The 14,794-nt window shown below is 38.0% G+C and overlaps 1 protein-coding gene across 1 annotated transcript in view; it reads left to right on the forward strand.

The window, feature by feature from the left end:
- EMB2763 (ribonuclease II family protein) overlaps positions 1–14,794 on the forward strand; it is a 72,588-nt gene that overhangs the window by 37,149 nt on the left and 20,645 nt on the right. Inside the window, exons 12-17 of the mRNA XM_090012553.1 lie at positions 7,468–7,593; positions 7,695–7,747; positions 10,976–11,082; positions 12,208–12,262; positions 12,367–12,466; positions 12,556–12,667. Coding sequence (XP_089868679.1) covers positions 7,468–7,593; positions 7,695–7,747; positions 10,976–11,082; positions 12,208–12,262; positions 12,367–12,466; positions 12,556–12,667 — 553 coding nt within the window. The remainder of the gene's footprint in view (positions 1–7,467; positions 7,594–7,694; positions 7,748–10,975; positions 11,083–12,207; positions 12,263–12,366; positions 12,467–12,555; positions 12,668–14,794) is intronic.

Here is a 14,794-nt window from a genome sequence, read left to right on the forward strand (position 1 = left end):
ACAAAGGGCAAAACAAGGAGCTAAAATAAATAAAATTTTATTGATAACCTTTATGCAATAAGCACACATCAAATAAGGGGTTTCATCCCTATTTATATACAAGACAATAGCTTACAAAAGAGAGAGGAACCATAGAGTCGTTGGGGGGTCCAACGACTCTAAATAGGTCCGTTGGACCCCCAACGACTCTATGGTTGACTAGTCAACCTTTTGTTGTCTAGTCAAAAACCAACAAAGAAAAGTAAAAAACAACCTAACTAAACTAACCTAGTAAGTGTAAAGAAAGAGAAAAAAAATATTTATATAAATAAATATACATAATATATATATATGTACAATTTTTAACAAGCACTACTAGCCATTAGAGAGTATTAACGGCTAGTCATTTTTGTATTCCTTTTGGTTATCACTACTTGCCTTTAGAACTCTCTAACATCTAGTTCTTTGGGTTGTATGTATATATGTGGCTTAAGGCACTTTGTAAGTGTGAGAAATAGAGAACAAAGAAAAGCAAGAGAGAGAGATAGAAGAACGTCTATTTTCATTAGGTCTAATCTCTTTAGCTTAAATAGATATTAGCCAAAAAAAAATTACATTTGGGTCCTTTATTATTAATAAAATACCATATTCAGTCTTAAGAATAAAATAATTCTAAAGTAATCGACTACTCTTAACACTCCCTCTCAAGTTGGAGCATAGATGTTGATCATGCTCAGCTTTCAACAACATCTAGAAAAACTTGAACCGGCAAGAAGCTTCGTAAAAATATCCGCAATTTGTTCCTCCGAGGACACATGCTTGGTAGAGATATGTTCAGCTTGAACCATATCTCGTATGTAGTGGCATTCAACTTCAATGTGTTTTGTCCTTTCATGAAATACATGATTATTGGCTATATATGTGGCTGCTTTGTTATCACACATCATCATCATCATCATAGGAGATGAAACCTTTACTTGAAGATCGGTCAACACAGTCCGAACCCACATCAATTCAGCTGTTGTTTGGGCCATAGCCCTGTACTCTGATTTAACACTTGACCTTGCAATAACAGTCTCCTTTTTACTCCTCCAGGTAATTAAATTACCTCCCACAAATACACAGAATCCTGTAGTAAACTTCCTATCTTCTACAGACCCTGCATAATTAGCATCAGAATAGACAACTACATCTAGAGAAGCCCCTCGCTTGAACAACAATCCTCTCCCAAGAGAAGCTTTCAAGTATCATCATTGCAACATTCCAGTGTACCTCTGTTTGTTTGTCCATGAACTTACTAACCTTGCCTACAACCAAGGCAATATCAGGCCTGGTCAGAGTCACATATAGCGACTTCCCTACCAACGAGCGATAACTCTTGCTATCAACAAACTTTGACTTCTCATCCATTAAATGGACTTTATGATCCATTGGGATGCTTGCTGGTTTAGCTCCCAACAATCCTGTGTCTTTTAGTAAATCAAGAACATACTTCCGTTGAGACAAGATCGAGCCTTCATGGCTCCTGGCCACTTCTATACCCAGAAAGTATCAAAGAAGACCAAGATCTTTCGTAACAAAGTGTTTTTGAAGATGAGACTTCGTATCTGCAATATCCTCTATACTCTTCCTGTAAGTATGATGTCATCCACATATACCACCATAACCACTATGCCTGAATTAGTTTTCTTAATAAATAATGAGTCGTCTGACGCTGACCTGTTGAAGCCAAACTCTGACATAATCTCAAACAATTTTTGAAACCACGCACGAGGACTCTGCTTTAGATCGTATATCGCCTTTCTTAATCTGCACACTTTCACACTCCCCCTCAACCTCAAACCCTGGAGGTTGTTGCATGTAGACTACCTCAAATAGATCCTCATATAGAAAGACATTCTTCACGTCTAGCTGACATAGGTTCCATCCATAATGGACGACTACAAAAATAACAAGGCGAATGGTGCCCGTCCGTGCTACTTGAGAGAATGTCTCAAGGAAGTCAACTCCATATGTTTGAGTATAACCTTTTGCTACTAACCTGGCCTTGTACCTCTCAATTGAGCCATCTGAATTATACTTAATGGTATATACCCATTTGCAGGCAATGATGTCAACATCAGATAGAGGGTCGACTAAGTCCCATGTCTGTCGAAAAAATAAAGCATCCATTTCATCTTGCATAGCCTGCTTCCATCTGTTATTGAGTAGTGCTTTCTGATGGCTAAGAGGAATTGCTTCAGCAGATAAAGTTGAAATAAACTTTTGCATCTGATCACCAATTATGGCATATGAAACAAACTTAGAAATAGGGTGTAAAGTACACTGGCTTTTCCCTTTTCACACAACAATTGGTCTGTCATCATCAACAGGAATTTCAATGTTGTCAGAAGCACTTACCTTGGGAGAAGATGAAGATGGAGGCATCAAGTCAGGTGGAGCGCTACACACATACACCCAAGGAGGATTATGAAACCGAGAGGTAGTTAGAGTTTGATTCGATAGTGGAGGCACAAATTCCAATGGAAAAGGGGGAACATGAAGAGAAAATGTATGATCTTGATCAACTTGCATCCTAGAACCAAAACTGGAGTAATATGGAACAAACTCAAAGAAAGATACATCCGCACTGACATACCCCGACGGGATATGGGATTCATAACGTCGGTACCCCTTTTGATTCTTGGGGTATCCTATAAAAATACACTTAGTGGCTTGAACTGCTAATTTGTCACGGTCAAGTCCAAGTTTGTGAACAAAACAAACGCACCCAAACACCTTGGGCGAAACTGGAAAGAGGGGTGCATTTGGATACAAGATTTACAAAGGAACTTGGTCTTTCAAAGACGATGAGGGCATGCAGTTAATCAAATAACAAGTTGTAACAACCGCATCACCCCAATATGAGGTAGGAACATTGGATTGTATCGTAAGGGTGCGAGCTACATCCAGAAGATGTCTATGTTTTCGCTCAGCCACCTCATTTTGTTGGGAAGTATGAGCACAAGTAGTTTGAGGTTGAATTCCACAATCTCGATAAAGTTGCGGTAATTCTTTGGTTTTAAATTCAAGAGCATTATCAGTGCGCTAATCTTGATAAGAGAATTAAAGTGAGTTTTTATTTCAATAACCAAAGATTTGAGAATACTAGGAACTTCAAATCTTTCTTTTATTAAGAACACCCAAGGCAACTTAGAAAAATCATCAACGATAACAAGATAATAACGACACTGGGTCCTGGTAGGAATCTTACTGGGACCCCATACATCAACATGAAGAAGCTCAAAGATTCTATGACTCGACTGACTCTGCTGGAAGGAAACGAACTCTTGTGATGCTTGCTCAACTGACATGCTTCATATTGAAATGACGCAGTAGAAGGAATTTGAGGAATGACTCTACGAAGCTTCGACAATGAAGGATGTCCGAGACGACGATGCCAGTGTACTGGACTAGAGGAGGACTCGACTGCAGAATGAATAGTTCTCACTGGCTCATGCAGGTAGTAGACTCCACTTTCCTCATAGCCTCCACCAATCTTCTTCCCCGTCAACAAGTCCTGAAAGTAACAACACATAAGATCAAATATCACCCTACAATTTAGCTCCTTAGTAATGCAACTAACAGATAGTAAATTCCGAGGAAAAGATGGAGCATGAAGGATATTGTTTAACTGCAATGTAGAAGATATAAAGACATTTCCCTGACTAACAACAGGGGAGGAACTCCCATCAGTTAATGAGACACTTCGATGTGCAGTAGTAGCCTTTAACTCTGAAAAATTATGAAAATTTTCACATAGATGTCTAGATGCGCCAGAATCAATAATTCACTCTCTATCTTGATGAGACAGGTTATCACTTGCTGAGTAAGCCATACCAGCCACATGCGAGAAAAAGCTTGGAGGACGATGTGTAACCAACTCATCATATTCTGCACGACTTAGAGTGATAGAGTCACTAGGGGGATCAATCGTCTTCTCTACCTTTGATTTTGTAACATGTGCTTTGGAAATATTTGACTTAGATGGAGGAATGGCAGTCCGTTCGTGTTTGTCCCAGCACCGATCTTCAAGATGTCCAGATTTTCCTCAGAAAGTACACTGGAGTTTACCTCTACCTCCCATCCCTCTTTCACGACCTCTTCCTCTAGTATTCATCATAGTACCTCGTCCATGGCCAGATGAGACAACTAATGCAGATGTCTAAGTCTCAGGTTGAGGTTGTGGAAGAGAAATGGCAAGTCTACTCAACCGATTGTACGCATCAGCAAGGGTGAGAACATCAGGCCCAGTCAACATTTGAACTTTAGTAATTGAATATTCAGACGATAGGCACATGAGGAACCTAGCAACCATAGTATGTTCTTGATGATCTTTTTGTTTGGAGCAACATAGCGGCCTATGAGCATTAAGTCTCTCAAAGGCAGCCTTGACTGAGGCATAATACTGGGCCAATGTCTGATCTTCTTGTTGCAGATTATATATCTCTTGCTCAACTTGGAGAATACGACTCACATTAGTCTCTTGAGAGTACATATCTCGAAGGTTGTCCCACATTTGTTTGGCAGTTTTATAATAAATTAGTCCATCTTCAATATGAGGTTCCACACGATCCACAACATAACAATATCATTATTTTCTTCTCAGGTGGTTTATTTTTCTGTTTTCTCTTTTGGTTCAGATTCCAACAGAATGTGCTTTCTACGATGACCAGACACCGACATCATAAAGGTTCGGGACCACCTTGCATAGTTTGTTTCATTTAATTTCACGACCCATGTGAGAAGGGATTGGCAAAGGCTTTATATTCCCCAATAGTTTCCGCCTTGTGATCAAACTTTAGAGCGTCACCCATATCTAATAAAAATTAATTAAATATCCACAACCAAGATCACTCAAATCAGGCTTTCACGCACACCAGCCTCAGTCTTGAAGCGATACAAACCCACACAGTCCACTGTTTGCAAATCTGGTCAGCTACTAGCAACTGCAATATTCAGATCTTCTCCTAGGTTCCACAAAATAATCAGATCTGAACTCAGCCAAGGTACAGATCTGATTCTCTTTTTTGATCAGATCTCAGCAACCACAAACGACACCCAGAACTCAGCAACCACAACGTCTTAGGTACGTCAAGCTGAATACGATCAGATCTGATTCCCTTATTGGGTCTTCACCACGATATGCTGATCGGCGACTGTCAGATCTGGTCGTCACCCACTTCAAGACCTCATCACAACATCCATACCTGTAACCATCAGATCTGGTCGACGTCTACTGCAGATCTTCATCACGACATTTAGATCTGATTTCAGATCTGAATCATGACTGAGGTCAGACTGCAGATCTGTTATTAGATCTGTCCCATATTGTTTCTCAATTTTTTTTTTAAGATGAACTGCAGATCTGATGTCCTTCACGCTATCTCAGCCGCGGCACACGAACTCAGGCACCCAAGGCCGTACGTAGCTCTGATACCATGTGAGAAATATAGGACAAAGAAAGCAAGAGAGAGAGATAGAAGGACATCTATTTTCATTAGGTCTAATCTCTTTAGCTTAAATAGAGATTAGCCAGAAATAAAAATTACATTTGGGTCCTTCATTATTAATAAAATACCATATTCAGTCTTAAGAATAAAACAATTCTAAAGTAATCGACTACTCTTAACAGTAAGAATGCATTTTTTAGCGCATTATTTCTTTAATAAAAATTATGTTTTTTAAAATGTTCTTGAATGCTCTTGTGTGATTCCTCTTTGGTGTCCTTAGTGGCTCTTGTGAGTGTGCCCTTTGTGGGATGTGTTTGTGCTCTTGGAGCTTGCAGAGACATTCTTGTGTTGGTGGTGATATCATTACAGTAGGCACACATGAACCATAACAGTAAGCTTGTTTTCATTGGACAAGGAACATGGTAGCTGCCCTCCCAAGCCCCGCTCATGATTGCTTCAGTATTGCTCAAGAGTAGCTGATGATACAGAGCATATCAGCAGCATTAATGGTGAAAAGAGAATATCCTAGTGAATCATGGGAGTTCACTTTTTGACCAATCATGAAGAAATAAGAAATTTTAATCAATGAAAAATATAAAATAATGACAAATGAAAATTATAAGAATGATTTACACTTATCAAGAGATTAAGAAAAGATAAAACCCACTTGTTTTTTGTTAAACAAGGAGAGAGAGAGAGAGAGAGAGAGAGAGAGAGAGAGAGAGAGAGAGAGAGAGAGAGAGAGAGAGAGAGAGAGAGAGGTCCCACTTCTATTGATGGGAAAATCATGTTTAAGGAGGAAGTTGGAAGGAAGGCCCCTCTCCTCATATAAATGTTTCTCTCCTTTGAAATTTTCATTTAATGGGTTAAATCCACATGGACTTTACCTTCTAAAAGATTTTGTAAGATAGATTAAAGAACATTCATTCTATGATTTTGTCACAATTTTATCAATAAATTACGACTAATCATGATACATGTAAAAGCAGCAATGATTTCAATTTTTTCTTTTTTCTTTTTTGATAGGCACTCTGGGACTTGAACTTGAGGCCTGCCATTATGATAGTGCAACTTTATCATTCATCTATCTCATTCAACACAATAAATTCAATTTATTGTGCTTTTTGTTTGATTACTTATTTTGTATTTTATCACAAAAAAACCTGCAATATTTGTGACCATCATTTTTTTTGAATTTATAACCTGAAGAAACCACATCCGGCATAAGGACATGGTCGCGCTGGCACAGCCTGCCAAACTCACGGTCGTCGTGCCTGCAGTGTAAAACTCCGAGTCTAGGACCCCTGCCCCCGGTGCCTATGCTACTCATTGGCTTGCGCAGAGGGGCGACACCCATGAGAATCGAACCTTGACTACCCGTCAAGAAGCCAAGAACTATGCCAACCCCCCTTGGGGCTTGTGATCATCATTTAAACTTCAATAAACCTTAGGTTTATATTTTTTGTTTAGGTTCCTATTTCCATGCTTATATCATTGATAGATGATTGGCTGAGAAGTGGATATCCTTAGCATTCTTATATAGGGAAGATCTAAAAACTTATGGTTAACCACCATATCTTTTCTTTCAAGTGTTTACTGGAAACTTTTTCTCAGCTCATTTCGTGGATTGAGCTTGTCCTTAAGAAGGGGGCTTACTTAACTTCAATTTTCACATATATGTGATTTGATTTCTGTTATTGATCAACTGTAGTTATAAGACTAAACTATTTTTACTGATAAATTTGTTCTTTTGTCCAATCTCTTCCTCCCATTACACCCCTCATGAGTTCTTTGTGTGTGCTTTTGTTTTTCCAACTAGTTAGTATCTTTCGCTCCTTATGGGCTATTTATTAGTAGAATATGAAATTTTATTTCCTTAAAAATGTGAAGTGCAATTTTCTTACATTAATTTTTTTACCTGTACTGTCAGAATAGCTTTTTCTTAAAAGCATAAAAACTTTCCAAATGTTGAAATTCTTTAATGAAATGTCTATAGATATTGCTGATGTTACAAATTTTGTTCTTCCTGTTACCCCACTTGACGAGGAAGCTGCTCAAAGGGGCACCTCTGTTTATCTTGTGGAGCGTAGAATTGATATGCTTCCAAAGCCGCTCACCGAAGGTAGTCTTTCTACATTAACTCGATGCAAAGAATATGTTGTTTATCATCAATTAGCATGTCTGTTTGCATTATTCCTCACAAGATTTCCTTTGTCATTCCAGATATATGCTCCCTTCGATCTGATGTGGAGAGGCTGGCCTTTTCTGTTATATGGGTATTTTCTTGCACTATTTTGCTTTTCATTTTCAAGCTTGTTAAATGAATCTCAATAATTAAAATAGAAGGAATCAGTGGCTGAAAAGTAGCTAATGATAGAAATCATGGATTCCTTCATTCATCCACAAGCACCATCACAGAATGGAGAGAGAGAACATGGCTGCTGCAAAAATCCCTAATCAGGGTCTGCAGTATGTAGCTTATCATTAAGTATATGTAGATGTAAGTATTAAGGTACAAAAATACCCATTGCACAACAGGTTAAATTACAAAAGACCATTAATGAGCATGTGACTTAAATAAACTCAAGTTGGGTCTGGATCCGAGATCCAAACCCAGTCGTGGATAACAACTTCTTTTCAGTTAAGGCACACTAGCCTTAGTGGATTTCATAAAATACAGTGATCGTAGTTGTTGGCTAACGTGTTTCTGTATTATGAACCCAACCTGCTTAACTTCCCTCATGTACACGATACTTATTAAACCACTTAGGATGTTAGTGTTGTTTCATTCTTCTGAATTGTCATGTGCATATAATGAAGGCTATAGGTCTCTGGATGTGGAACCGTCTAGCATTTCTTTTCCACTGCGCATGATACCACCATCAACTAATTGGTTGGATAGTTTTATATGTAACCTTCATGTCCAAATCATTTGCATCCTAGAACCAAGGCAAGTGCAGGTCTGAAGCAAGAACATGCAATTACTGGAAATATTCTTCGTGGGTATTTCTCAAAATGCCTAATGCACCTGTGTTGACACTGATACTTTCAGGGGGCTGGTACTAAAACACATGCTTTGAATCAAATAAATTTCCTGAGCAAATTTAATTTTTTCATCAAGTTCTAGTGCAAAGTCTATATTATGTAATTATTCATCAAGACATACACCCCAAACCTGTAGATTGGCAATGGAATCGAAGCTTCCTTCTTTTTTCTTTGTCCTTGCTGCCCTTCCTCTCGTGCATATTAATATTCCATCCCTTGTCTAGTATGAGCTCCAGCCTCATGGTCAATGTTTCATTCAGTTGCCTCCATCCCCTAATTAGTGAAGTTGGTACGATGAAGAACAAAGACTACCCTTTTACCACCATTGCATCAATCATGTTACTCTTTTTTTTTTCAAAGCTCACGGATGTCGTCTAGGATGTCATTAAAGCCAATAAATATGCATTCCAACCCCAGTTAATCATGTCTGTTTTTGTGCTCAACCCTCACCTCATGTGAGTCATTTCACAACACATCTTGCAGGTAAGAGAAAGTTTGAGGACCTGCAGTAAATTTTGGCCATGAGAAACAATGAATAATTATTTTATAATCTTTTCCATTGTATAATGTCAACTCAAGCTATATATATGTTTGCCACCTTGGGTTCTAAAACCTCTAGTGAAAACTCTAATTTTTACTATTAGTTGTTTTGCACCCTCTAAATGCGATTTACATGTTTAGTTTAGTAGAAACTGGCCCTTGGATCATGTTTTCTCTGACGTGGTATGCCAATATTTTTAGGGTTTGAAAAATCAACAACCTACAATATACTGAATTCTCAGCCCTCAACAATCATATTTATACATTGAAAAAATATAGCGCAAGGGTCAATTCCTGCTATTTTGACTATGGTGAACATATCAATGGGTCAGAGTTGGTCAAACAACCTCCCCTATGGGTTTCAACTAGGAGGTTTTGGAACCCATGAGGGCAGCTGCTATCTCTCCTCCCCCTCATCACACACACACACACATATATATATATATATATCAATGTATATATTTCTATGTATTTTTATGCATATATACATGTATAAATACATATGCATGCACACACACACACACACACACACACACACACACACACACACACACACACATATATATATATATATATATATCGTCATTTTTTGGCTTCTTCCTCTTGCTTTTAACTGCCTAGAATTGTGGTTTGTGATGCACTTAAATAGGTATTAACTTTGCGAGAAATGGGAACCTGCCAAATGGGATTCCCTACAAAACATGCTAAATGAACCTCTATCCCTTGGATGTTTCCATTTTCCCTCTTTCCCAGCCCTAGATCCCTCCCTTCTCCCCCTCCCTTCTCCCCTTTCGTGATGATCTCCCCTTTTGTGATGGTCTCCCCTCCGACTATGACCTACCGACTCTGGCAGCATCGTTGATGTTCTGGGCCTTCTGGCGACCCAGACAATCTCTGTCATAGCAGCAGGGGGCATGTTGCAGTCCCCGAAAACCCTCCTGCAAGCTGCCGGAAAGAGGGGAGAAAGAGAGAGGGTAGGGACCTACCGTCAGTGGGACAAATCTCTGGCAGATGAGGGAGAGAGAGGTGGGGTTGGGCGGAGGACGAGACGGGCGGTGGGAGAGGGGAGAAGGAGAGGGAGAGGGAGAGAAGAATCCGAGAGGGGAGGTGGAGATTGGCTGGGTCGCCGGTTGCCAGAGATCGTCCGGGTCGCCGTGCCGGAGAAGGGAGGCGGGAAATGGGGTGGAAGTAGGGAATGGTTTAGGGCTGGAAAGAGGGGAAAATGTGGTATGGAGGCGTGTTTAGGGGGTTCCCATTTCTCGTAACTTGGCTATGCCATTATTTCTACTTTTGTAGATAATATTAAAAAACCAACCATTCAATTGAATTGATTGACCTACTGTTTCTCATGCTGAATTGGTTTGTCCTTGCTGCTTAATTGATACCCAAAAAGAAAATCTGAAGCATAAACATCTTTTGTATTTGTTTCTTTGACAAAACTGAGCCAATACCAATTCGTGGTTGTTTTGATAAGCCAGTATTCTTCAGCATTTTCTCGGATTAAGATGGATTTATCTTGTCAGTTAACAATATATTCTTCTTGTTAGGCCTTGTTTAACTCTTTTGACATGAGCATGAACTTGGTTAAACTTACTGTTAGTGAAACTGATAGATATTCTATTTGTGCGTGAACAGTTTATCATCTTACTGTGGTTAGTTAAACTTGCTCATAGTGAAAGTGTTAGATATTCTATTGTACATGAACAGTTTATCATGTTACGGTGGTATATTCTACTTACGTTGCATGTATATGCTTTATGCCTTGTATGCCAGTAACTATCTCGTCTCTATTGTATAGGCCTAATATTTTGCATGAAAACTGTTGCTCATCTTATGCTTATCTAACATCAAAGTGTCTATTGTATTCTATAGATCACATGCTCATGAATTATGCAAATTCACATCCTGAGAAATTTCAGGAAATGACACCTGAAGCAGAGGTTATTTCCACAAGATATACAAAAAGCGTGATAAAATCATGTGCAGCATTGTCATATGTTGAAGCCCAAGCACGAATGGATGATAGGTTCGTTCATTGTCAAAGTTTTTTTTTTTTGTCAATATTACGTGGACTTGCTAGGTGTTAACTTATGTTGTTGGCGACCATAGTTCTGCTTGCTTATCAAGTAGTTGTAACTCAATATCTCTGTCACAATGACGCACCTTTTAGAAGGCGCGTCATGGAAGGAAACCCAAAAGTCTTTAATTCTAACATTTCTCAAGAATTCTCACTGAAATTTCAACAGAGGCACATACCCGTAGTTAATATACCAAGTCTATATAGAGCACATAATTAAATTGAAAAGATCATGAGATGTTAAACTGTTAACAGGACAGATCTGCAAACACTTAGGAAATATATCAAACTCATAAGCCAAAGTGATACATTGTATGACGCACTCACATGACTCTCACACATTTGGACATTACATTTATATTTTAATGTTTATTTAATATTTTAAATGTTATTTCAATAAAAAATATTTTTTCTATATTAAAATATCAGAAATAGTTATTATTGATTAAAATATAAAAAAATCCCTGTTTCCATATCCCATTTTTCAAAAGAATTTCAAATTCTCATGTTGAAGTCGAGTTGTGTGCTGGGTTGCATTTGTATCTTTGTGATGTAGCTCAGTAATCAGTATTTGCATTTTGCCAAGAAATGTTGTGTGTGTGCCCAACACCCGTGTTTGTTTAGGGGGAGGGGTATGCAGGTGCATGTTTTCATGTTTATGCTTGCATGCATGTGAAATCTGTTCTTGCGTGTTTCTTAATACAAAGTTATGATATATAAAAACAAAAAACTATCAGTTTCTAAGTTCTTTAAGAAATTTTCTGATCACTATTGAATTTTTTCAATGCAAGAATTATGCTTTGCACTTATTTTAGTTATGTATTGATGGGGACGTGTCCCGTTTTCTAAAATAAAGGGGCTGGAGTTTGCTTTTATTTATGCTACATTGTACGGTTGGTCACAACATCTTCTATTTTCTGCTGCAAACTGCAACTGAGTTGGGTTATTTTTTCCTTCTGTTAATATGCTCCCTATTTCCTCTTTGTTCTCTTTATTTTGATATTTTGGTTTTGCAAATTTTCACTGATCTTTTCCCTTTAACTTTAATAATGTCTGTTGTCTTTTAACATGCAGTCGCTTGATGGATCCATTGACTGTCGACATTCGCAATTTGAATTATTTGGCCAAGGTGTGTATTTCCTTGTCCTGTTGTGTCTGCAGATTCATACTGGTTGACTTTTCTGGACTCTCGAGGTACCTACTCTTAACAGATTCTATATGTCTTTCCTGTAGATTTTGAGGCATAGGCGTATAGAGCGAGGGGCTTTAACTCTTGCTTCTGCAGAGGTGAAATTTCAAATTGACACTGAAACTCATGATCCTCTTGACATCGGTAAGCCTAAACAGTGCATATTTGACTAAATGGTATTCATGGTCTTATCGGAAGTAATTCTCATGTGGTGTCGATTATAACCTACGTAGGAATGTACCAAATTCGGGAGGCTAATCAAATGATTGAGGAGTTTATGCTCGCTGCAAATGTGTCAGTTGCAAGGAAAATCTTAGAGCATTTTCCTTTATGTTCTTTATTGAGGTATGCTTTTGATTCCAACTTTTTGTTAATCCTTGTGCCAAATTGCTTTACGCTGTCAAATAAATCAGTCATTTCATTGTCATGTTCTATATGATGCTAATACGTTGTACGGGTGTTTATCATTTTTCATATCAAATCAGGAAGTCATAAATCTATGGATAGTGGATAAAACTGATATTCATTTTGTTGTTTTTATGTGAGAGCTTTTGTGATCTCTCTCTCTCTATATATAATAATTAATAATGTTGTTTTTAGCAAGTGCAATTAAAAATAGAAAACGATATAAGTTTTTTTGTAGACAGTGCAATCAAAAGTAGCAATTAATAGAAGTGTTTATATATATATATATGCAGAATTTTTTATGAATAAAATATACCAACCTTTTTTTTCAAGTTTTTCGCTTTTTTTAAAGAGATGAGGAACCACCACCACACTGAGACCCTCCCTTTTACAATGAGAGGGTAAAGTCTTCACAAGTTTTTGATTCTCCCAAGCATGGATCCTTCCAAATGGTATTTGGATTTGCAAAGTTTGGACTTCCCACACAAAAATAGGATTTTCTTTTTCAGGCATGGGGATCACGTGCTCCTCGATGCGTAAATTCGGCAGAACCTTCACGTCAACTTTATGACTTTTAGGTAGTTTAGAGGTTAATTGGGATAGGATAAGGCTGTTAAAAATATAAATGTTACTATATATAATATAATAATATAATATATGTAATATTTTATTTCTTTTCTTTTTGTATTTTTCTTTTTGTCTAGTTTGATTTGAACCAGACTTTAAACTAGTCAAGATCCAACTAGATCTTGACTAGTTGGTATAGCCATTGGAGCTAGTCCAACGACTACAATTAGAACAGTTGGACTAGCTCCAATGACTCTCTATGAGAGCTCTTCTCTCTCACTCTCTCCTTATGTATAAATAGGGGTGATCTCCTTTCCTTTGTAATTATGTTTTTTAAGCATTTCATGTGAATGAAATAAAGTTTATTATTTATCTTTTGTGTTCTTCCATTTATGCCCTTTTGTGGGTTATGATTGTAGTGTCTTCAATAAACACCTATTGCAAGCATTTGTGCTTTCGTGGAAGATCTTCATTTCTTTACATGATATCAATGCTCGGAAGCTTCTAGATCTTTGAAGAGTTGCCACCTTGTTTTCCATGCCTCTTTAGCAAAAATTGATTCATCTCCTTGTTCGCGGTTCAAGTGCTTTTTGGGTCATCATAGTTGAAGAAAGAAGACTTTTGGAGGATCGTTGGCTATACAAAGATCGTGATTGTGCTCTTGTCCTCTTCTCTTTTCTCATATTTTTCTTTTTTCTTCTTTCTCTTATCACCTATGTCACACGGACTCGGCTCCAAGGTCGCCGCACCCGCGTCGACACGCACCGACACGGGTGCGGACACGGGTGCGGCTCGGACTCGGTCAACCCGACCCTGGGTGTGGTCAACGCACCCAGGGTCATTTTGGTCCATTTTTTGGAAAATTTTTTTTTTTGAATTTTTTTTTAAAAATTTTCTGGGCTACAGCTGTAAGGAAAAAAACCCATCACAACTAAAAAACCTGTACACCTTCAAGTTTTAAGTACAGAATGGGCACAACTCAAGTTTTTGTGGTTTTTTCCTGTATGAAGAAAGTGAATTATTACAGTGTATGAAGAAAGTGCCCAAAAGTGAATTATTCCTGTATGAAGAAAGTGTACAGAATGCCTTCACAACTCATCACCTGTCCCCTAATGGGCACAACTTTGACCGAGTCTTATATATATATATATTTTTTATTTTTATTTATTTTTAATATATATATAGCCGAGTCCCCGTGTCCAAAATTTTTGAAATTGCGCCGCACCCGCACCCGCACCCGCACCCATGTGACATAGCTTATCACCTCTTTCTCTTCTTTTCCTTTGTAAAAATGGATGACAACGATAAAGTCAGCATCATGCCCGTAAAATTAAATGATACCAATTATGTAATGTGGACTTCAATCATGAAGCATCATATTTGGGGAAAGGGTTGTGGGGAATAGTAGATGGTTCCAATTCGGAACCAAAACTAATTTTCACAAAAATTGAAAATGAGAAAGAAGTTCCTCTCACAGAAGGAAAGAAAAATAAGTCATTA

The sequence above is a fragment of the Nuphar pumila genome, chromosome 7, assembly GCF_984573655.1.
Source record: "Nuphar pumila chromosome 7, dmNupPumi1.hap1.1, whole genome shotgun sequence".
Lineage (NCBI taxonomy): Eukaryota > Viridiplantae > Streptophyta > Magnoliopsida > Nymphaeales > Nymphaeaceae > Nuphar > Nuphar pumila.